The sequence below is a fragment of the Cantharellus anzutake genome, assembly GCF_015039405.1.
Source record: "Cantharellus anzutake strain C23 chromosome Unknown EI90scaffold_71, whole genome shotgun sequence".
Lineage (NCBI taxonomy): Eukaryota > Fungi > Basidiomycota > Agaricomycetes > Cantharellales > Hydnaceae > Cantharellus > Cantharellus anzutake.
In genome coordinates this window covers 199,255-223,244 of record NW_024067021.1, presented here as the reverse complement: position 1 = coordinate 223,244, position 23,990 = coordinate 199,255, and the positions used below count along the sequence as shown (strand labels likewise).

Here is a 23,990-nt window from a genome sequence, read left to right as displayed (position 1 = left end):
ATGTGCGTAGTTGTGAACGAGTGCGAAGGACTTTTGGTGCCATACAAGACGTGTACTAGTCAGGGAGTAATAAAATACTGTCAGAGACCAGATTCGAGACGAGGGAGAGTCTCCATGGCGGAGGGCTTTGGCCTCAGCGACTTATGCCAAGAGCGCTGTGCCTAGTGACACGTCCGTGCCCTAACTTACTGACTGGCAATCAGAACTGAAGGGGGGTAACTCTAGTCGATTTTATTACTGGAGTGTAACCTATGTACAAGTTGGATATATATATGGTTACAGCGAAGACGGGTCCGTGATTAGCGGAGCTGAACGGAGCGGAACTAATGGGGTTAAACATTAGCCGACTGAATATTACCGACGAGTCAGGTCGTGGGGTTAGCGGAAAGGCAGGCAATAACCCAGAAACGGAAAGGAGGGATAGGCCCAAAGGTGGGCTCTGCAGGGCAGGCGAGTGTATTGCCCAGCAGAGGCGGGAGTGCGCTAGCGGACGTCGGAGCTGTCCGGAAGTCTTTGGGGCTCTGTACTTAGGGAGGCATTGGTAATAAATTGAAAGGAGGGGGTGGTGACCATCGAGGGGTACTGAGAGGATTGCGGAATACGGGAGCTCCGAGGTTAGTGAGGAAGGAGTGGAGGTAGACTGGAGGGATCGGAGAGAACGGAAGTCGATGGCCAGGGATGGATATGACAGATGCATAATATACTTCAGGTGGTGGGCGCTCAACAGCAGGGAAGTTGTAAACTTTGCCATTGAATTCAAATGAGTAGCCCTTGTCTGTTACAGAGAAATTTAGGCTGATTGTGTTGTCTATTCAGTTAGAGATGCTGAATACTCACCACTGCCATCAATAGTAGGTGAAAAAAATGCTGGGATGCCCAGGCTTGTAATCCCACATGCAAGTTCATTTGTGATCTCAATAGGAAGGTTGGCTGCTAACAATGCCCAAGTCACTGCAGCAGCTCCCAAAAGCTCCCCATCACTTTTTCTAAGCTCACTCTTGGTATACCTATTGTGGAACTTTGTATGACCCAATTCAATAGTATCAGGAGAATGCTTGTGTCGAGCTCCAGCACTGATTCCAAATGCATATATCTTCCCATGATGAGAGGGCTAGTGCAGCATTTCAGCAGAGAATGAGCAGATACTCAACATACATACATGCAAATTGCGGCGCTCAAGAGCATGCTCATTATTGATTTGCTGAAGACGTTCCAACAATGCCTTGCCAGTTGGTGACAAGTTTGTTGCATTGTGCAGCACAAGAAGCTCTATATCTCCAGTGCCTAGAAATAGATGTTAGTAGAAATTATATAAACATCAATTTCTCATACACTTGTTCAGGACAAGATGTGAATGCTCCCTGTCTAATATTTTCCACCCTTCTTCCTTTTTCCCAATATATGTAACATTGGGGAACCTTGCTGGATCTGGGTGTGGTGGCATGCCTTCTGATTCATCAACAAGCCATGTAGCAGGTTTCTTTTTGATGTGAGGGAATTTGTAATCCAAAGCTGGATCAAATTCAACATAATGGACCTGTAAATCCAGCTCTTGAGCTTGTTGAATCAGGGTCTCCTTATCTATGCACCGCTTCAGGTCCAAATCCTGCACCTAGTGGGGTAGAATGCAATGCAACAGTGTGATTCTCCAGAGTAATAGGCCTTACCACCCACTGTTTCGCCCATCAGCTTGCTTGGACCTCATCTTTGAGTATCTTGACATGCTTCTGAGCAACACATAGATATTGAAATGTCTTGACACCCTTGAGTTTCTCTGGCCCATTGCGAATGACATCATCGATCTGCTGCTGTTCATACAGTCCTGCATTAGGCTTGATCAGGTGCACTGAAGACAAGAATATTACCTTCTCAACCTTGCACTCAGCAGCTAGAAGGATGAGGACTACATCCCAGGCAGCTGTAGCATCATCCCAGTTTGTTGTTTTGAACACTTGGTCGAGGGATGAGGCACATATCTCAATGCAGCTTTGCACTCCAACACAGCAGTATTCGTAAGTACTCTATCCAAGCAGTGTGCCACATACACTTTGTTGCAATATTTCGCACTTTTTTTGGCTTTGGCTCAGAAGACATTGCAGTAGAGAGTTGACAAAGTGATATCATAACACAGCCTCAAGTCACATGACAGCAGCATGAGAACATCAGCCTAACAAGAATGTGGAACTTGGTGCAACCACTTGTTCCACCATGTGGAAAGCCTTATATGCAGCACATAGGCCAACAGACAAGTGACATGCTGCTGTTAAACACACAGTCAGTGTGTTGACCTGACCCAGAATGAGGGCAGAGGGAGAGGGCAGTGTAGGAGAAATAATGGGCACCCTATGAAAACGTGTTGTGAAATTATGCTGTGGAAACACCATTGACACTGTGGAACAGGAAAGGATGAGTAACAAGGAGATGTAGATTTCCTTGGAATTTTTATGACAATTACCAATGAATTTGAACATAGAAAATCAACAAAAATACTTCGAGCTTAGCATCAATAGGATGGAATGTTCAGGAGAATTCACAACGAATAACTAAACAAGAATGGAGTTATTCAGAAAAGATTTGACCAAGTACTCTTTAATGAGTATGAGTGTTGTCATATCCATCTACAGCCATCTTCCTCCACTACTATCACGGCTGTGCATTCCGGCCCATTAGCTGCCCATCCCGATGCCGCCTGAGCCCATTCCCACTACATGAGCGTGAGTGCGAGCCCCGACCTCAGCCCTATCCTCCATGAGGACTCCCTGCTCACTCCCCCACTTGCCCCTAGGCTCCCCTGCACCTGGCTGACTCCCCCCACAGCCACACCAACCTTCCGCCCTGAGTCCGCCTCCACCACCATGCCCAGCACGACTCCTCTACCCTGCCCACTTGGCCCCTACAGGGCCACTACCATCCCCATGCCTGACTCCGGCCCAACTCCAAGTCCAGTGCCGCTACAATACCATCATGTCAGGGATGGCTCGAGGAAGGCAGAGGTAGCAGCGTAGCGCTCAGTGCTAGTGGCCCAGACGGTGGTGGGGCAGTGAGACCGTATAGTGGGCAGCTGTCAGGGCACACCCACCTGACCCGGTACCCCACCATCCACCCTTCCTCACCTCCTCCCCCTTCCCCTTCTACTCTCCTCATTCCCCCTTCCTCACTTTCTTTCTACCTTACTTCTTTATTCTCTCTTTATTCTACACAGATGACCTTCTTTGTATCAATGTACCATTGACCCATCTGCTGCGTGCCCACCATGTACCCGGCCCGGGCACCTTGGGCGACTTCCCGCTCTGCCCAGCATGCATGCATGCACCGGATGGCCTCGGGATCTCCCACGGAGACACCCGGGTGGTTACGGCTGTGTGTGAGGGTGACGTGGCACTTGTCATGTGATCTAAGCCGCATGTATATAAACGAGCCTGAAGTGGGAACTGAAGAAGTAGCCTTCTTCTCAACTTTCCACTTCAGGTAAGTAGTATAGTATTTCTCCTTTAATGATAATAACAACTTTCCACTTCAGTCTAAGTGGCCAGGGACCACTGTCCCACATCGGGCCTGTCAGTACGCACGCCTGATCCGCCCCCCACCAGGCTCTCAGCCCCGGATGCTACACCCGGGCTCCCTCGACCCCAGACGAGTCCCTGACAGCAGCCCTCACTTGGGCTTACATCCCTGTGTGGCTTCTTAGGCTGAAGTGGGAAATGTATTGTTATTAGGGTGGGAAGCTAGACTAAACTAGGGTACTTGCCTGAAGCAGGAAATGAGAAGAAGGTTACTTCTTTGGTCCTGCTTCAGCTTAGTTTATATACATGTGTGAATGGGTCACGTGGAGGTGCCATGTCACCCTTGGACGAAGCCGGGTTACCACGGGTGGCTCTGTGGTCGATCCCGAGTGTTGGAGGGGAAATACAAGTAGGAGTGCGTGGCACGTCCGGCGTTGCGGTGCCCCTACAGGGTGCTCAGCATCGGATGTGTCTGTGCTACAAGTGTAGGAAAGAAAGAGAGGTCGTCTGTATAAAGATAGAAAAAGAGAAGAAGGAAAGAAGAGAGAATGAGAGGATGGGACAAAAGGAAAGGAGGTGGCAGCGGCAGCGGTGGCAGCAGCGTGCCCTGACATCACCCCCCCCTTAAGCCACTTCACCTTGAAGTGGCTAGAGGGTTCCCTCGTTCTCTCCCAGGGGCGTCTGGGTGCACTCTGTGAACTCCTCGATCCGGTTGCATGCATTGGCCAGGTTGTCAAGGGGGAGCCATTCATTCTCGGAGTTTGGCCAGCCTGTGAACTTTACCAAATACCAGAGCTTCCTGTGGCACCAGCGGGAGTCGAGGACCTTCTCAACTTCATACTCTTCCCCCCTGTCTATGATTTCGGGGCCTGGGCGAGGGTCGGTGGGTCGTTCAGCGATCTTGTCTGGGCGGTGGGGTCGGACATTTGTTACTGACACCACTGGGTGGACTCCCTTTTGCCGTGCTGTAAGTTGGAGCTTGACGGTGGTGGGGGATACAACCTTGAGAATTTTAAAGGGGCCTGTCCATTTGTGATCTAGCTTCTTGGTTGGGCGGTCTGTGGTGAAGTTTTGGGTGCTGAGCCAGACTTGGTCACCCTCTTTGTACTCAGGTGCCGCTTCCTGATTCCGGTCATAGTAGTGGGCCATCCTTCGACTTCTGACATGCGCATAGGTTCTGTCCCCATTCTGGGGTGCTGGCCGGTGTTGAGCTCGAAGGGGGTGCGGCAGGTGGATGCGTGGATGCAGTTGTTATGGGAAAACTCCACTCGCGAGAACCAATCTGCCCAGTCGTCTTGGCGGTAGTTGACAAACACTCGGAGGTATGCTTCTATCTCTTGGTTTACCCACTCTGTCTGTCCATCTGTCTGTGGGTGGTAGGGCATCGAGGGGGTCAATTTGACTGCTAGCAGGGCTGCCAGTTCTTTGGAGAGCTGGGAGACGAAGGTGCTCCCTCTGTCACTGAGAATTTCCTCGGGAAAGCTGTTATGGAAATGGGAATTTCCCATTTTAGACTCTTATGGGTTCTGTATCATGTGATTTATATAGTAATATAGTTTAGAAAAATCAATTACAACCAAAAAATCTGCTGTGCTAACATCTGTTAAACTTCATGTTACAACATCTGTGCTAACATCTGTAAACTCTAATGAACCACCTCCCCTCCCCTTTCCCTTTCCCTGTGCCTCGAATGGACGAAAATGGGCGCCTCCGGCCCCATTTTTGTAACAAAGGCCATGATGCTTCCAGACATGTTCAAGGAAAAGTCAGGCGATTCCCGCTGAGTCCACCATCGTGACTGTGGGGATTGCATGGATGCGCTTGGAGAGGCGATCTACTACAACCAGGATGGCATTGTAACCTTTTGACTTGGGGAGCTCTCTGATCATATCTACAGAGATTACCTGCCAGTGGCAGGTGGGGATCTTGTTCAGCATGAGTTTCCCCACCTTCCGTGAAGGGAACGATTTGACCTGGTTGCAGGCGTCGCACCCTGCTACGTAGCAGCCCATGTACTCTGCCATCTGGGGCCACCAGTAGTCATGGGAGACGAGTTCCAAGGTTTTCCATCGCCCTGGGTGCCCCGTCACCCACGTGTTATGGTGTAGCCACACCAGGTCGTGGTGGAGTTGCATGTCTTTTGGGATGTACACCTTTCCTTGGTAGAGGACCAGTTCTCCATCTTTGCTCAATTCATCTGACCTGAGTGTCCCATCTCCTAATTCCTTCAGTGCCTTCACCACTTTCTCGTCGTGGTCCTTTGCCACGCATATCCTCTCCAGGATGGTCATCTCTTCTCCCTCCACTGTGATGGCCTCAGTCATGCAGGCTTCGAACCACTCTGGCTGCAAGAGGGTCAAGCTTTCGTTGTCGTCCTTCCCTTTCAGGTGGTTGGTGCGGCGTGAGAGGGCGTCCAGTTTCCCCATGAGCTTCCCTGGGCGGTGGATGAGGGTGAAGTGGAAATGGGATAGGAAGAGTGACCATCGTGCTTGGTGGCGATTCAGCCGCTGCGCAGTGTGGAACTAGCCCAAGTTACGGTGGTCAGTGTAGATATCGACCTTTTCTTCCGCTCCTTCTATGAAGTGATGCCACTCTTCTAGCGCTCGGACTATCGCGAGCATTTCCTTATTGTAGATTTCATAGTTTCGTTCTACCTCAGTGAAGCTTTTGGACATGAAGGCTATGGGGTGGAATTCGCCATCGGCTTGGAGCTGGGACAGGACGGCACTGGTGGCGAAGTTGGAGGCATCGCACTCGAGTTTGTAGTGGCCGCTGTCAGCGGGGAAGGCGAGGATGGGGGCAGAGGTGATGTCATATCCATCCCCGGCCATCGACTTCCGGTCCCTCCGATCCCTCCGATCCAACTCCGCTCCTCCCTCACTAACCTCGGAGCCCCCGTATCCCGCAATCCTCTCGGCGTCCCTCGATGGTCACCACCCCCTCATTTCAATTTATTACCTACGCCTCCCTAAGTACGGAGCCCCGAAGACTTCCGGACAGCTCCGACGTCTGCTAGCGCACCCCCGCCTCCGCTGGGCAATACACTCGCCTGCCCTGCAGAGCCCACCTTCGGGCCTATCCCTCCTTTCCGTTTCTGGGTTAACGCCTGCCTTTCCGCTAACCCTGCGAACCGACTCGTCGGTAATATTCAGTCGGCTAATGCTTAAACCCTGTTAGCTCCGCTCCGTTCGGCTCCGCCAATTGCGGACCCGTCCCCGCTGTAACCATATATATATCCCACTTGTACATAGGTTACGCCCCAGTAGAAAAATCAACTAGAGTTACCCCCTAGGTTCTAATTGCCAGTCAGTAAGTTAGGGCACGGACGTGTCACTAGGCACAGCGCTCTTGGAAGTCGCTGAGGCCGAAGCCCTCCATTATGGAGACATTCCTTCGTCTCGACCCTGGTCTCTGACAGGTGACAGCTTTCTTAACCGCGTTGAAGGCGTTTTCTTCACTCTCCCCCCATTCCCAGACCTTCGCTTTGCGGGTTAGCACATGGAGCGGGCATGCTGTCTTGGAGAAGTCTTTGATGAAGCGGTGATAGGAGTTTACAAAGCCTAAGAAGGACTGCACTTCTTTCACCTTCATTGGCGTCAGCCAGTTGAGGACTCCTTGGATTTTCACCGGGTCCATGGCCACGTTGCCTTCGGAGATGACAAGTCCGAGGTACTTGATGCGGCATCGCTCAAACTTGCACTTCTCTGGTTTGAGGAAGAGTTTCCTCTTCCGCAGTGTTCCCAGCACTTCCCGCATGACCTTCCGGTGTTCCTCTAGGGTGGACGTGAAGATCAAGATGTCGTCCATATAACAGATGATGACTTCTCAGTCAATGAAATCCCGAAGAATGTCGTTCATCATGGTTTGGAAGGTTGCTGGGGAGTTGCACAGTCCAAAGAACATTACCATGGGTTCAAACAGGCCTTGGTTGGTCGCGAACGCTACCTTCCACTCATCGCCATCTTTGATCTGCATGTTGTTAAACCCCCAGCACAGATCCAGCACCGAGAAATACGTTGCATTTCGAAGGCACACAAGGACATCGGAAATGAGTGGGAGGGGGTACGAGTTCTTGACCGTTATCTCGTTAAGCTTTTGGTAGTCCTGAACCAGGCGCAGGGACCCATCCTTCTTCTTGACGAAGAATACGGGGGTGCCCATCGGCGACTTCAATGGGCATATGTGCCCGTTCTGCAGGTTCTCGCGCAGGAACTCGTCTAGTTCCTTCTGTTCTGGCCAGGATAGGGGGAATGTCTTGCCTCTGGGTAGCTTGGCGTCAGGGGTCAGGTCAATGGCATGGTCCCAGGGCTTTCGCGGGGGCAGCACATCGAAGGCTTCTTTTGAGAACACATCCTGGAAGTCCCTGTAGTGCTCGGGTACCAGCTCTTCCAGCGTCAGCAGCTTTGCTGCTGTGTCTTGGGCTTCCTCTGCCAGGCATTGGGATGGTGTTGTGGTTGCCCTTAGGTCATGTCCCCACCCCAGTGGGATTACAGTGGCATAGATTCCATCGCCGGGTTCTACTTCGAGGGCTTGCCTGACATCTGCTCACAGTGATTGGCAGGAGGAGGGGCAGCGGGACATGATGACCTTCTGCTGTGCCCAGTCGACCTCTGGGTTGTGGTGTAACAACCATGAGTGCCCAATGATGAGGGACTGCTGCCCTAAGTTCGCTATGGCGAAGCGGGTGCGCTCCATATGTTGGCCAAATGTCAACAAGGCCTCCAGTTCCTCTGTGATGGCTCCATTCTCGTTAGGCATCCCGTCCACGTTGCGAACTGGGATGGGTTGGGGGAGCGGGGTCGTCTCGAGCCCATGCTTCCGGATGAAGTCTGGGTTCACAAAGTTCCCAGTCGTACTGGAGTCTAGCAGCGCTGACATGGCGACTGCAGTGAGGGATGGTAGGGCGGTCACCTTCACTTTCATATTGAGGGAGCGGGGGGATTGCTTGGCAAGCACATAGATGGTAGGTGGGGAGACAGCCACCTCAGAGGGCAGGCTAGCGGTTTTGGTGCTCTTTCTGGTCGAGGGTGCGATTTTCCTCTGTTTCTTAGCAATCACCCAGTGGAATTTGGACAGCGGCGCAGACTTGCACGTATCTCTGTATTTACACTGGGTATCATTGCTTGCAGGCGGCTGGGATGCATCCCTCACTGGTCGCCTTCTTGAAAATCCGCAGAGGGGTTCCCTTCCTCCCTCTCCTCCTCGTTCCCCTCAGGTGTCCCCATCAGCTGGCTCCTCAGCCCTTCTGCAAGTGCTTGAAGGTCTTCCGGGTGCATGCGGTGCACTTGGCAGACCTTTGGGAGGGGGCAGTCTCGTATGAAGTGCCCAGGGGCATTGCAATTGTGGCATAGCCCTTGTCGTTGATCTGCCCTTGAGCGGTCGAGGTCCATCGGCTGAGGCAGTGGGGCTGTAGTCATGGGGGTAGTAGGGGTTGCGGCAGGTCGCGGCGGTGGCCCCAGTGGCGGGTGCGGGAGGGTCTGAGAGAGTGACGGCGGCGGTCTGGCAGGGGGGAGGGGCGACTTGAACAGGGGGAGTCGGGGTTGAGTCACCTGGAAGCGCTGCCATTGGGTGTGTGTGTGTGTGAATTCTCGATATTTTACTTCCCAGACAGGCTGCCCGATTAAGGCGCCAAGGGGAAGGGGCAAGGCCCAAGGCATGTTATCATACATGTTTCTATACTCAAGTTCCACATGATTCTAAGCTCCCGGATAACACCAACATCGTTCGCCAATGCCCGGATTTGCGACTGAACAATCCAATTTCTTCTGAATTGTGACAGTGGTAGACCGTATCACATGAGCCTGTTGTGCTGCAGGTGATCCCCTATAGAACGTCTGGGTCCATGCCAATTGAACTCCTAACTCCTGGCCGGTTGTGCCCATGAGAGGCCCTTTTCGGGTAGTGAATAGAAGACTTAGTCATATGATATGAACCTTTTCTATACTCAATGTAATCGGTAGTGGAGAAGTTGGTGATCAGGTGATCATGAGACCGGCTCCTCGGCTTGTTGGCCCGACGCATAAACACGTGCCTCTTGAGTCTTTGGAGAACTGCGACCTCCCAACAGGTGAGTCGAACCAACGTCCTCTCAATCGGCAAACGCCAGCGAGAGAGTAGATTGGCGGGTGTTACCACTATACCACCACTCCTCCCGCTGCCATTGGGTGTCGAGGAGGGTAGCCTCTCATTTCCATTCTGCCCAGGTTCTTGGCATGGGGCACAGATGGTAGATGCTCTCACAGAGCCGGGCGTTGATCGCTTGTTCGAAGCAGTCTACCAGCCCTACATCACCTAGCCGTGAAGCAGGACTGTGGATTTCGAACTCCTGGATGATTTTATCCACAGAGTCAGTGCCTTGCCGTAAAGCAGCAAGCTTCTGCCGGGTGTGGCTTCCTGGTTGGGGTCTTGAAACATGGCATCCAGCTCTGCCATGAACTCGTCCATAGTGATCGCGGGGGATCCCGCCGTCAGCAGTGCGATCGTGTGCTGTGTTGCCCATGCTCCCACAGCTCCTCCTTTCAGTCGGGGAACTCTGTGGCGCAGACATGGAAGTAGATTCTGCATTCCACTTTGAAGCGGTCGAGGTCCTTGCTTGCTCCGGCAAAGGTGGTGGGGGGGGGCAACCTTGGGTGCTTTGGGCTTGGGTGTAGGTGCAGGTGCAGGCGCAGGCAGAGCCAGTGGGTTCTGGACGTGGCTCTCAAGGATGGCCTGCAGTTCCTGGAACCTAGTCAGCAGGTCCTGGTACTGCTCTTCGGTCACCATGCTGGAGGAGGTGGGGGAGATTAGGTTGAAACCTTCTTCTGCTGTCAGGGATGGCTTGAGGAAGGCAGAGGTAGCGGCGTAGCACTCGGCACTAGTGGCCCAGATGGTGGCAGGGTGGTGAGACCGTATAGTGGGCAGCCCTCACTCAGGCTTACGTCCCTGTGTGGCTTCTTAGGCTGAAGCGGGAAATGTATTGTTATTAGGGTGGGAAGCTAGACTAAACTAGGGTACTTGCCTGAAGTGGGAAATGAGAAGAAGGTTACTTCTTTGGTCCTGCTTCGGCTTAGTTCATATACATGTGTGAATGGGTCACATGGAGGTTGTTATGGAAATGGAGAATCTTATGGTCCATGACAGGCAACCAGACCTTGAGGCCCTTTGCTATGGAAATGGGCCTAGACTCCTATAGACCAGGCACACAGGTAAGATATTTCTTACTTCTTCTCACTTCATTCTCTGCCAAACCCCATGCCAAGCTTTCCCACTGGGTTTTGGTGCTGGCTGGGGGATTTGTTGATTTCCAAAGGACTTCCTTTGGCCATTATAACATTTGTATTAGATAGATACAAGTCATATGACATGTATGGTAATTGCCGAGATGTTTTCTGATTATCAAATACATAACCCACAAACCTTGTACCGCAATTGTAACATCCTCACCATTGTGTCACCACTGTAAACTCAACCTGTAACCCTGGAACCATGTCCACCTCCCTATTCCTCCTCTCCATGACAAAACCGCAGCGAGGAGGGCATTCCCACGCCCAACCTCCTACTGCCCACTCCCACCAGTCCACCGGGTGGTTGAGTGGTTACTCCCATCCAACCAGAAGTTCCCTATCAGGAACTGCAGCCTATCCCACCTCCTCAGGAGAAGGATACGGTCCAGGCAGCTCCAGGATGCCTGGCCACGCACCCGTGGGTCCCACTTCCCACGGTCACCCACTACCATGCACTGGTCCACCAGCCCGCTTTTCCCAACAACTCCCGCTACCGGTACGCTCCCATGAGCGCCAAGTCACCGATAGCCACCAACTGGGTGACTCCCTTTGGGAGTCCCAGTATCCCTCACTACTGGTATGCTCCATTGAGCGCCAAGTCACCGCTAGCCAAACACTCCCAGCACACCCACTACCGGCACGCTCCCAGGAGCGCCAAGTCCCCGTTAGCAGACAGTCAGGTGGCTCTCTCAAGGAGCCCACATCATACTCGCTACCGGTACGCTCCCAGGAGCGCCAAGTTACCATTGGCCGACACACAGGTTGTACTTCCATACACTCATCCTATTCCGCTCTCCCTCCGATGGCTACGCAGCCACCTCCATTAGTGAGCCGAACGGCTCAGGTTGGGTTCCCCGGAACCCATTCCTGTAACAGAGGTGCCATGTCACCCTTGGACGAAGCCGGGTTACTGCGGGTGGCTCCGTGGTCGATCCTGAGTGTTGGAGGGGAAATACAAGTAGGAGTGCGTGGCGCATCCGGCATTGTGGTGCCCCTACAGGGTGCTCAGCGTCGGATGCGTCTGTGCTACAAGTGTAGGAAAGAAAGAGAGGTCATCTGTATAAAGATAGAAAAGAGAAGAAGGAAAGAAGAGAGAATGAGAGGATGAGACAAAAGGAAAGGAGGTGGCGGCGGCGGCAGCGTGCCCTGACACATCGCTGCTATCGCGGCCCTACGCTCCTTCCTGTTATTGTTTGTTTTGACCCTCGGTCATTGCCGGCCGCTATGTGGCCAACCCTGCTCCTTATTCATGTTTGCTTCCAGACCCTTCGGCGTTCAGCCCAGGTCCACTTCCATTCATTCTTTCTCCCTATATATATCCTGTATGATACTTTATTGTACCTTAGCTCTAATATCGATTTGACCATGACCCCCAAGTCCTGACCCAATGAGGGCCAAGAGACAGCTAGGGGGCACAGCGCTCCTTTAGAGTCACTGAGGCCAAATGCCCTACCCTCAGGCCTTGTTCACAGCATCACAGCCATCGCGGCCTATAGCGGCCCACTAACGGTGACCTTCAGTGCCGACCCCAGACCAGTGTCTAACAACTACCTCCGGTCCTTCCGGACTACCTCTGCTCCTTCTTCACTAACCTCGGAGCCCCCATATTCTGCAATCACCTCCAACTCCCTCGATGGTCACTGTTAGAACCGGTGGATTCGGACGACTCCGGAATGGAATCGGAGACTTAGCGTGGAGGGACCTTGGCCTCAGCGACTCAGGCGGAGCGCTGTGCCATTGCTGGTTGTCCTAGGGGTCCCTAATTTCGGATCTAGCAGAGGGAAAGTCTCTTGGGGGGAATTCATGTCGATTTCGGACTGAGGTTACAAGTTACTAGGTACATTGTATATAAAGAGGGGTCCGGAATCAAAAGGAACAAGGGTAGGACAAAAGGAGACAAAGGGAGATGGAAAGAGGAACAACACCAAGGGTCAAGGGTTTGACTCAATGGTGTTTCCCAAAGGAGGAGTGAAGGGCCAAGGCCCAAGGAGGAAGGAAGGAGGTTGGGAGTGGGGAATGGCTAGCTGACTGAATAGAAAGGAAGCAGCAGCCCAAATAGGAATGAGGGAGAATAGCGGGATTGAATGGAGCAATGCAATAGTTGCAAGGTCCGACATAAGTCTGGAAATGTGAGGTCTTTGGGGTTGCTCAGCACACAAAGCCGTAAGTGATACAAGATGATGTATTTTACGGTGGTGTGTAAGCGGTTACCCGGAGGTTCCCGCTTGTCCACGTGACTATATCTATCTAGTTTACATGTGACTCGGGGTTCGGGGCTATTGCCCTGACATTCTCCCCCCTTGCGTTGCATATGTGACGCATACAAAGTTGATAGTGAATAAAAACAGAATTTTAATAGTTGGTTTACATTGAGTTTGGAATTATCAATGAGTGTTTCTGTTGTCGCCACTTTAAAGTGGGCGATTTTGTACATGTTGGTGAAAGGAAGAGAAGGGGTTTGAATGAGTGTGGGCCGTTACTTTGAAGTGAACGGCGATACATTGGTATCGCAGGGAGAGAAGAAAGAAGTGGTGGAGTTTGTCGAAAATGGATTTCGACCCAAAGGTTGTATTTCTTTGGTGTTCCTCACTTGTTCTGTGAGGGTTCGTGTGTAAGTGGTGTTTACACACGAGCGGTGGTGGGTGTGGGTCTTTTGGCGGAGTGGAGATTTCCGCAATTGTTACTTGCAGTTCCTCGCATACAGTATTGTGTGCGGGGCCTCGAGTTGGGGGGGTGTTTTCACGGGCGCCTCGATGGCGTATTACCGTGTCACTCTCCCTTCTCTCAAGGGTGGATTCATTGCCCCGGAGGAGGGTTTTCCTCCGGGTTGTTCATCTGGACATCCGATTGCTGCGTCGGATGCGATGACGTAGCCTGGGCTACATTGTCGGGCTGTGGGCTCGACGAAGTGGGTGCTCCCTGGGTGGGAGCGGGTTGTTGTGTTCCTGAGCTGCTTGGCTCAGGTGTAGAGTACGGTAGGTTTACCGTTCTTCCCGTGGGGAAGGATGGTCGTTGGGCTGGTTGTCCAGCTCGGAGACTTGCGTCTCTTTCCCGGTATTTGGAAGCTTTCGCTTCCCGCTCCGCCGTTCTTGCGGCACGTTCCTCAGGAGTCCTGAGTGGTTTGAACTGGGACTTTAAGTAGGCAGCTTTGCCTAGACTTTCCCAGGAGATTTTTCCCTTGTTCTCCGGGGAATTATATTCCTCCGCGAGTCTTGCGATGCTCGGGAGTCCCAAGAAGTATTTCTCGGTTTCCTTCGCTTTTTCACGAAGGGTTCTGTGTACCTTGCCGCTTTTGAAGGCGGCTTCAGCCTGTTCGTACCAGTGTACGAATTCTTTCCCACTCACGCTTGTCCACCAAGCGTATGCGGCGTCATGCGCCGCTTCTGACCCCGCTATTCTCCTCATGGGGAAGTTGGGGTCGATTGTTATGTCGACTGGAGCTTCGACTTTGCCGAACTCGTTGAGTTCGGCGGTCTCATATAGCATGTGGACACTTCCCTGCAGGGTGGCTTGCCCATAGGGTGCTGAGGTACTCAGTGGCCCGCCGCCTCTGGCAGTGGTCCCCGTTTTAGGGTCTGCCGTCGGTTGCCTACCACTCTCCCTCTTCCCCTCGACATGGGTTTGCCCCTCTGAGGGCGGGCCTTTATGCAACCCGGACAGGGTCGCCTGCCCATGGGGTGGCGGGATAGTCGGTGCCCCACCCCTTGATGCGCTAGTCCCCATTTGGGGTCGCGCCTCATGAGGCCCGGAACCGTATCCCCTCCCCCTGACCTGGGAGGCCCCCGTCATGTTGGGTTTGGCAGCGAGGTCTGCCAGTGCGCGTGCCTCTCTGAGCTCGCGTTTCAGTAATTCGATCTCCCTTTTTTGGAGATCGACTTCTCTCTCTGCGTCTTTCAGAGAGTCAAAGATGCCCTCAGCATCTCTTCGTGCTCTATTGTATTCGCGCCTCCAGTGGGCGCAATGGTCGCAGGCGTCTTCTGACGCCCTTGAGTTATTAGACCGTGCCCGCTTGGACGGTCTGGACGAGGAGCCGCTGTCGCTCCCTCGTCTCCCTCCTACGAGGGACTTCATTTCTTTCAGCTCCTCACGGAGTTGACCTGTCTGAGCAGCTACCGCTGACGCGATGGCTGATTCCCAGCCTGCATTTGGCTGGGGCGTTGTTGGACCTGGGCCGAATTGGCTAAACCAGGGGTTGATCTGGCCAGGGAAGTTCCCTGGGGAGTATGCCTGGGGCTGCAGCAGCAAATGCTGCCCCTGGAATGGCGCTTGTTGCGCCATCGGTGCAGTTTGCACCGCGTATGGTTGGAAGCCTCTTTGGGGAGGCTGGGGGTGTGCGATGCCTGTTGGCAACGCGGATGGTTGATGGTTCGCAGCACTCATTTGTGCTGCGTGCGTCGTGTAATCCATGGCGCTTATCTGCACCTGGTGTTGTTGTTGTTCCGGGGAGCCTTGCTCCCCGGGTTGTCGTATTTCGATATCCAGCGGTTTGTTTGGATCGAACCGAGGGTTGCCTCCCCCAGAGAACGACATCTCGTCGTTATGTTACTCGTGGCGGTGGGAGGGGTCTTCGTTCTTGTGTGCGTGGGATTCGCCACGGTTGTGTGTTCTTTTGCACGTGAGCCTGTGGTTCACGTGGTCTAGGCGAGTTGCTTGCCTAGCCCATGTGATTTCTTGTACATGGTGTGGCTGTCCGGGCGAGTTACTCGCCCAGAACTTTCCCACGCTCTTGGCTGTGGGCCATCGTCCCTCGGCTTTACTTCTTCCGCCTCCGTTTTTGGGGGCGTAATAATGCCGAGAGTTCCCTGTCTTCTTTGATAGGGAGTTTTTCTGGTTCCCTTACATTTTGTAAGGTGAGGTACTCGTCCAGGTGGACGAGGTCGTCGCAATTTCCTAGGGGTTCCCATGTGGTGTCCCCTAGTTCCCATTTAACCTTAAACCAGAGTTCGTTGTGAACCCACGCGTGGTTTAGGATTTTGCGAACTACTGCTTCGCGATCAGGGTCTTCCCCGAAATCGTAGAATATGTTTACTTCCCTATTTGGGAAGGTTTCCTGGTCATTCGGCTCGTGAGGTGCTAGCCGGGATACATGGAATCTTGGGTGGATTCCGCGTTGTTCAAGTTGTGGTGGCAACTTGAGGACGTAGTTGGACGTTTCTGGAAATGTTTCCAGGATTTCATAAGGCCCTATGTATAGGGGCTTTAGTTTTCCTGCCCTGCCTTTGGGTAGGTTCAGCTTATCTGTGGATAAGTATGCGAGCTCGCCTTTTTTCAAAGGCGGGTCCGGGCGTCTTTTCTTATTCGCCTGGATTGTTTGAGCAGCGCGATTATGTATTATCGCGTCGTGTGCTGCCATGAGGTTTTCCTTCGCTTTTTGAGCAAAGTCGTTTATTCCCGGGTAGTCCGAGAGTGGTGCTGTTAGGCACATTTTTGGCATATGGCCGTAGATTAATTCGAACGGGGCAAATCCTGTCGATGTGTTCGAGCTCGCATTGATCGCGAATTCCGCCATCGACAGTTTCGCTGCCCAGTCGTGTTGGTCTGGTCTAACCATCACATGTAGTATTTGTACTACTTTTTGTATCATTCTTTCCGCTTGGCCGTCGCCTTGCGGGTGGAATGCAGTTGTGAATTTCAACTGTACACCGAGTATTCGGTGTAGTTCGCGCCAAAATTTTGACGTGAATTTCGAGTCTCGATCTGATATGATCGAGTGTGGTAGACCGTGGAGTCTTACAACTTCACGAAGAAATACGAATGCTAGTTCTAGTGCGTTCATTGTTGTTTTTATTGGAATTAGGTGGACGTTGGACGTCAACCTACAGATGATTACCCAGAGGTAATCATATCCCAGGCTTGTTGGGAATGGACCTGTGAAGTCCATGGCTATTGATGACCATGGTGCCTCGGGGGTCGGGAGTGGGTGAAGCATTCCGGGATTTCTCCTGGTGCTTTTCTTGGTTGTTTGGCAAGTTCCGCAAGACCTGCAGAACTTGTGGGTGTCTTTTCTCATCGACTTCCACCAGAAGTGTCGACGGAGGGTTTCCACTGTTTTCTTGGATCCTAGATGTCCAAGTGTTTCGTGGATGCTCTCGAGGATTATTCCCCGAATGGACTTCCTTTCGTAGTTTCCTTTCGGGACTACTATCTGGGTCGTTCCTCCTTCTCCAAGTCGGATTATCAGTCTGTCTTTTACGGAGAAGTTTTTGAAATTCCCCGGGTTCTCTAGGATTTCCCGGTGGATCTGGCTTTTCAAGTATCCAGATTTTATTGCCTCAATGAGGTCTTTTTCTTCGAATTGTTTTCGAAGGTTCTTTTCTGGAGTTATGATTTCTTCCAGATTTTGGGCGCTCCCCCCTAGAGTTTCCTCTAGGTTATCGCTCCCCCCTAGAGCTTCCTCTAGGGTGTTTTTCGCGCGTATCGCTGCGAGTCTCTTTTTCTCTGAGTTTTTACTCAGGGTACTGCTTAGTAGCAGTTCTTCGTATTCCTCGATTCTGTCGGGAATGATATCTTCTGCATTTTTGTCCAGGTGGATGTCCGCCGACACATAATCGTCGAAATGCAGATCCTCGTCCGTTGACAAGTCGTAGTATCTTGAGAGTGCATCTGCCACTTTGTTTTTGTGGCCTTCCACGTATTTTATTTCGCAATTGAAGCTTGCGAAAAAGGCTTGCCATCTCAGGTGTCTTCCTGAGTTGTGGTTTTTCGCTTTGAAATATTCCAAAGCTTTGTGGTCCGTGATTACTGTGAATTCACGGCCTCCCATGAGGTCGTCTTGCCATCTCATGAGCGCTTCGAGGACACCCAGTGCCTCGAGCTCGTAGGCGAAGTACCTACGTTGTGTGTTGGTGAACTTTTTGGACATGAATGCGGCTGGGCGGCAAGTCTGCCACCTTTCGCCTTGTCCAATTAATGCACCCATGCCCGCTGGGCATGCGTCTGTTATGACCCAGACGTGGAGTTTGGTCCTCTCTTCTTCTGAGAGGCTTTCCGGTGGGTTCCACTGGACGGGCTTCAGGATCGGAGCCCTACATGCTAGACGTTTGATTTCGTCGAAGCATTTCTGGTGGAGTGGTGTCCACCTGAATGTCTGCTTGTTTGAGCAGATTGTTTGCAGTGGTCCTGTGTAACCGCTGACGTTTGGCATGAATATCGATAGATATTCTACCATTCCCAGGAATCTTAGGACTCCTGTGTGGTCTGCTGGCTCTCGCCAGTTGCGGATTTTTTCCATTTTATCCGCTTGAGCGTGGATGCCCTGTTCGTCCACTCGGCTTCCTAGAACGTCTAGGATTGGGGCAAATGGCTGGAATTTTTTCCGGCTTATGTAGAATTTCGCCCCTTTTAGGCGAGTGAATAACCACAATAGTGCTTTATTGTGGTTTTCCACCGAGCTTGTGCTGGTGAATATATCGTCGAACCAGACGTGTAGGCGTCTGCCTACTTCTCCTCGTAGTTCCCAGGTCAGTGCGCGCTGGAAGGTGCAGGGAGCGTTGCAGTCTCCTTGCTGCATCGTGTTCGAGTTGTACGTCCCGTGGGGCGTGGAGAATGTCGTCCTATGGACGTCATCTGGATCCACGCGTATTTGTTCGTACGCGTCCGACATATCGATCTTTGATCGGTATGTTGCTCTGGCAACTGATTCCTGGATCAGTCGCATGTCTGGCATTGGTGTGACGTCGAGGATCGTGTTTGAGTTACGGTTCCTCGCGTCTATTACCGTGCGCAAAGATCCATCTGCTTTGCGGATGCACAGTAGCGGGCATGCTCGCTCGCTGTTCGCGGGATACCACCATCCTGCTTTTACATAGCGATCTATTTTGGTCGCTAGTGCTTCCTGCAGTGCTGCGGGACATCTCGGGGTGTTTTCCCGAAATTTCTTGTTCGGATCCTTCAACGGGATTCGATGGTTCACTTCCCTCAGGGGAGGCATTTCTAATGGTGCTGGCGCCATTACGGTTTCAAATTTTTCTCTCCACCACTCCCTGAGTATTTCGAACTCGGGGTTGTTCATGGAGAGACCTTCCAGGTGTGGTACGTCTGGAAGTTCTAGACTAGGATTGGGCCAACCTTCAGGGTATTTTCTTGTGATTACCCTGAGGTGTGTTTCAGTCCCGCCTCCCTGTCAGGGGGGCTTCTTTTTTGGTTGTTCTCGGGCTCTTGCTCGAGTTTTCCCTCCGTGTGATCTCGTCACACGGTCTTCGCTTATTCCAAGGGTGTCTATGTTGCCCTTGTTCGCCGTTCTCACTTTGTGGGACCGGAAGTCTAAGCTTACCTGGTTTTTGTTTAACCAGGGGGCGCCGAAGATGGCGTCGTACCTGTCGATGTTAATTACATCGAAGTAGTGTTTTTCTACGTGGTCGTTGATCTCAACGTCCATGTTAGTTCCGAACAGGATCTGTGATCTTGTTCCTTTCGTCCCCATTTGGAGGACGACTGGGTTCTCCAGTTGAAGGATTGGGATGTGGACCGCGCGGACAAAGTCCGGCGATAAAGCGTCCGTTTCGGCTCCACTATCGAATAGCGCATAGGCTTTTATGCCTGCTATTTTTATGTGAGCCGTTAGCGTTCTCTTTGTTGAGAGCGGTCTGTTTACGGGGTATTTTCCCGCGTCTTTTGAGATGCGGAATTTCGCATCAAATAAAGGGGACTGGGTTTCGATGGACTTTTGGTCCTTCTTCCCTTTGTCCTTGTTTTCCTTGGGTACTTTGGTGTATTTCCCCAAGGCGTCTTTTCTTGGTGCTTCCACCAAGGCTTCGGCGACTTTTTCGTCTGCCGTGTTTTCTAACTGGTGTGCTACAGCCAGTTTGATTTTATAATTTATGTCATCGTGGTCGACGACTGACATTGGGCCCATTCTTATGGTCCCAACGTTGACTTCCTCACCCTCTGAGTCAGGTGAGTATTGAGGTCCTTCGTATGGGTCCTCCACTTCGAAGCTTGATGCTTCGGAGTTACCAGAGTTGTTCTCTGGTTTCTCATCTGATGAGCTTTTTGACTCTTCATCTGTTGAGTTCGCGATTTCCATGGCAGCTATACGCCTTGGTTTTTCATCGCTCGTTATATTGTGTCTTGGGCAATCTTTCGTTTGCCCTATTTTGCCGCATTTGCCGCAAATTGGAACTGACTTTTGGTCAGTTTTCCTCGAGTTTTTCGAGGATGTATCCTCTTTCCATCTGGGTTTCAGCTCTTCCGCTTTCTTTCCTGACGGGAGGGCTTTGCCGCGGCTCGTTGTTGCCGTGGTGGTTGTTCGGGTATAGTACCCTGATTTGTAGGCTGAAGACATCTTCAGCCCGTCAATTATCTCGTCTACACGAGATATTGCTTTTAACATCTCCTCGTTTGAGGAGAAGTCTGCTCTGATTCTATCATGAGCAATCATTTCCCTCTTCCATTCGAGGGGAATGTAGTTTAAGAACCTGGCGTTAAAGGACGCCTGGTCTGGCGGCGTCACCATTTGGGACGCTGCTTTTGACAGTTCTAAGTAGAACTGTTTTAGGCCTTTTTCCGCTTCGTATTTGACGTTGCGGTATTTCTTTGTCGCGTTCAACGCGGCGGAGGCTTTGATGAAGGTTCTCATCAATATGTTGAGAACCTCGAGGAACATGCCCTTGTCTCCTCTGAGGAGAGTTTTGTCTCGGAGTCTAATTCCGAGGTCAAATGCGGGTCCCCCTAATCCACGAATCAAGCAGTCCAGGTGGACTTCGTCGAATTGGGGACCTTTGCATCCTCGCGAGGCGAGGAATCCCAGTAGTTCTGTGAACCACTGCCAGAACGATTCCATGTCGTTCTCCCCTGACCATTTCTTGTCAGGGAATGCCGGCCCATTCTTTAGGGCTTCTGGCTTCACTCCTTCTGGGTAGGGAGTGAGTATTCTCACTTCGGCCATTCTTATGGCCTTTTCGTACCATTTCTCCAGGTACTCTTCTTGCTCCCCTGCCTTCGCGGGGTCGCTGTCCAATGGAGATCTCTCCTTTGGGGGGGTTTTTGCTGGGGGGAATCTTTCTCGCAGCATTTCTTTGGTTTCAGGCGAATTCGCCTGAAGTTGTATTTGTATTCTCTCATTGTTTTGAGAGGGTATGAATGCGTTACCTCTCTGTTCGAGAGGTCCGTCATAATTGGATGTTTGGCCGAACCTTTGGTACGTGCCAATTCTCCTTCTGATCTCTGAACGATGTCTTCTCTCGGCATCGTCTTCTCCTATCCTTGGGAGAAGGATCTCCTTAGCGTCTCTGTGGAGTCGCTGGTGATATTCCAGTGTGCTTTCACTGGTGGTTCTTTTCGTGAATTTTTCACGAGTTCTATTTATGTCCTGGACCGTGGTCCAGGGGTGTTTATTTGTTTCCTCACTTTTTTGTGAGGAGTTTATTTCCTTCAGCAAATCTGTTTGTTCGCTGATTTTTTCTGTCAACGCATCGATTGCGTTGGCCATTCTTTCTAGAGTTATCTCTAGACGAGCCGTGCTATTATGGTTCGTTTCCTCGATCTTTTTCTGGATCGAGTTTATCGCGTTTATTATGCGCGATTCCTGGTTTTCCAGGAGGAAGTTTGGTTGGGCGAGCAGTGACTCTCCCCAGTTGACATTTCCGCTTCTGGGAGTTCCAGAATGGGTTCTTGGAGTGAACACTCCACGCTCGCTTTGTTTTGGCGAGGCCGTTGCGGAGGGTGCTTCCCTTTCATAGAGGGGTCTGTTCGCTGGTTTCTCCTTATTTTTACGTAAGGCTTCCTCAGCGAACTCCCTCATTTCAGTTCGCCTCCTCCTCATTATCTCGGAGACCTCCTCCGAAGTTGGCGACCTTGCCTTGTCTGGCATGGTGCGTGGGGGTGTAAACCGCAGAGGCTCTTTTGGAGCTTCCGCGCTCTGAGAGATCCTGCTCTCAGGGCGTATTTTCGCGCCTTCTCGGGCTTTCAGCCTGAGAAGAAGTTGATCTTCACTTTCCGTCCTCCATTCGGACGGAACCTGGAACAAGTCCAGTAGTTTTTCGGATAGCCGACGCGGGGTTTCTTCCCTTTGTTTCCCTTTGTCTGCCTTTAGGGCTTGACTTGGGGACGTGATTGGGAACTCTAGGGGATAGTGGGGCCCTGGGGTTTCCTGCGGCTCTATCCGATCAGCTTTTTGGGCTGATCGTTCGGCGCTTACGCGTTTTTCGCGCAAGTCGATTACCTCGTGAGGAGGTAAGGGATCTTCCCCAGCTTGGGTTAGATCGGTTTGTTGTGGAGTTCTGGGGGTATTTTGCCCCGCACTTACTCCACGTAAGTTTCTAAAGTCTTCAGGGACCAGCCCTGAAGTGGTTGCTTTTCCCGGATCGCGTTGATCCTCGTCGTCATCTGACGATGGCTTTTGGTTTGAATCTCCCATGATGGGAGATTGCAGTTTCTTAATAAACCGCTCGCTTCTTTTTAACGTCGCTGCAGATGCGACCTTGCCCTTGCGGGCGTGTTTAGGCGCCATAAGCGCTTCCGAATCAGATGTTGAGATTTTATAGTTGTGGGTTGTGTTGTAAAACACACCTCATGCACTTAAAAAAGTGTGAGGTCTTTGGGGTTGCTCAGCACACAAAGCCGTAAGTGATACAAGATGATGTATTTTACGGTGGTGTGTAAGCGGTTACCCGGAGGTTCCCGCTTGTCCACGTGACTATATCTATCTAGTTTACATGTGACTCGGGGTTCGGGGCTATTGCCCTGACAGGAAAGTCTGAACTCGGAAGTTAAACTCCGGAATATTGGCAAACATAATTAAATGGAATGAGCTAACCAATACAATGGGTATAAGCGGAGGTGGGGTCAAAGTCCGAGGTCGGAACTAAGACCGGAGGTTCCGGAGACAGAGACGCGAACGGGATTCCGGAGCGGAGGCCCGGAGTCGGGAGCATAGGTTTTGCGTACTCGTCTGGAAGGTGTCGAGGTTGGGGTCGGACCCGGAATGTTCCGGAGTCGGACCGAAGGTGGTGTCTGAGCCGGAGGTGGGATAACCTCTTGGGAGTCGGCAAGGAGAAGGTGACGGAAGGGAAGTAGGGCTCTGGAAGTCGGAGTTCGGAGTTCCAGGAGCCTGGAGTGGAGGTCAGGATTGTATGGATATGACAGTCACCACCCCCTCAATTCAATATATTACCTGTGCCTCCCTAAGTATGGAGCCCTGAAGACCTCCGGACAGCTCTGACATCCACTAGTGCACTCCCACCCCCACTGGGCAATTCACTTGCTTGCCCTGCAAGTCTACCTTCAGGCCTATCCCTCCTTTCCATTTCTGGGTTATAGCCTGCCACTCCACTAACCCTGTAACCTGACTCGTCGGTAATATTCAGTCAGCTAATGTTTAACTCCATTAGCTCCACTCCGCTTGGTCCTGCCATTCACAGGCCTGCCCTCGCTGTAACTATATATATTTAACTTGTAGATAGGTTACACCCCAGTGATAAAATCGACTAGAGTTGATCCCCCCTTTTAGTTCTCGCTGCCAGTAAGTAAATTAGGGCATGGACATGTAACTAGGCACTGTCATATCCGCACATACCTGATCCTGAACCAACTCCCAGACCCTCATCCTCGTCACCTCCAGAGTCCTACCCTATCTCCTCACAACACCTCCACCCTTCCATTACTCTCCTACCCTACTTCCATCTGCTCCAATACTCACCTTTGGACCTGACACCATTCCTCTCCTCCACTCCTCTCCCCACTCCTCTCTTCTCTCTCCTCCCTCCTCCCCTCTTCCACCAAACCTCCGCCAAGTTACGACCTTCCACCGCTGTCCCATACCCTGTACTTGGACACTGCTCATACCTTCGCTCCGAGATTCCATCATAGTTCCGACCTCAGACTTTGACTCCACCTTGGCTTAAGTCCATTGCATTGGTGACCTCATACTATGTAAACACCATTGCCAACATTCCTTGGACTTTCAACCCCACCTCTGTAACCTCTATAAGCTCCGCAACCTCCAAGCTCCACAGATCATACTCGGTACTTTCGCTGATTGTAATGTATCTTTTGTGCTTTCCCCTCACCCTTATTTGGACTGCTGCTTCTCTCCATTCTAGCCAGTCAGTCATCATCCCCACTTCACCTCATCTTCCTGCCCCTCTGGGCTTCGCCCTCCCTATCTCCTTTCGGATGTACCACAGGTTCTAACCTATGGCCTTTCGGTGCCGCTCCACTTCTGTCATCCCTTTGTTCCCATTTGGATGCCTTTGTTCTGATTCGGACCCCCTTTGATTTCCTTGTG

At 51.8% G+C, this 23,990-nt stretch overlaps 1 protein-coding gene across 1 annotated transcript; it reads right to left on the bottom strand.

Moving 5' to 3' along the window:
- Window positions 1-527: 527 nt before the first annotated feature.
- Window positions 528-2,094, bottom strand: EI90DRAFT_3130983 (uncharacterized protein; the record flags this gene model as incomplete). Its single annotated transcript, XM_039064354.1, has 7 exons — window positions 528-775; window positions 838-1,111; window positions 1,160-1,284; window positions 1,333-1,537; window positions 1,590-1,673; window positions 1,722-1,993; window positions 2,046-2,094. The coding sequence occupies 7 exons, from the start codon at window positions 2,092-2,094 to the stop codon at window positions 528-530; spliced, it is 1,257 nt and encodes a 418-aa protein (XP_038910884.1).
- Window positions 2,095-23,990: the final 21,896 nt, after the last annotated feature.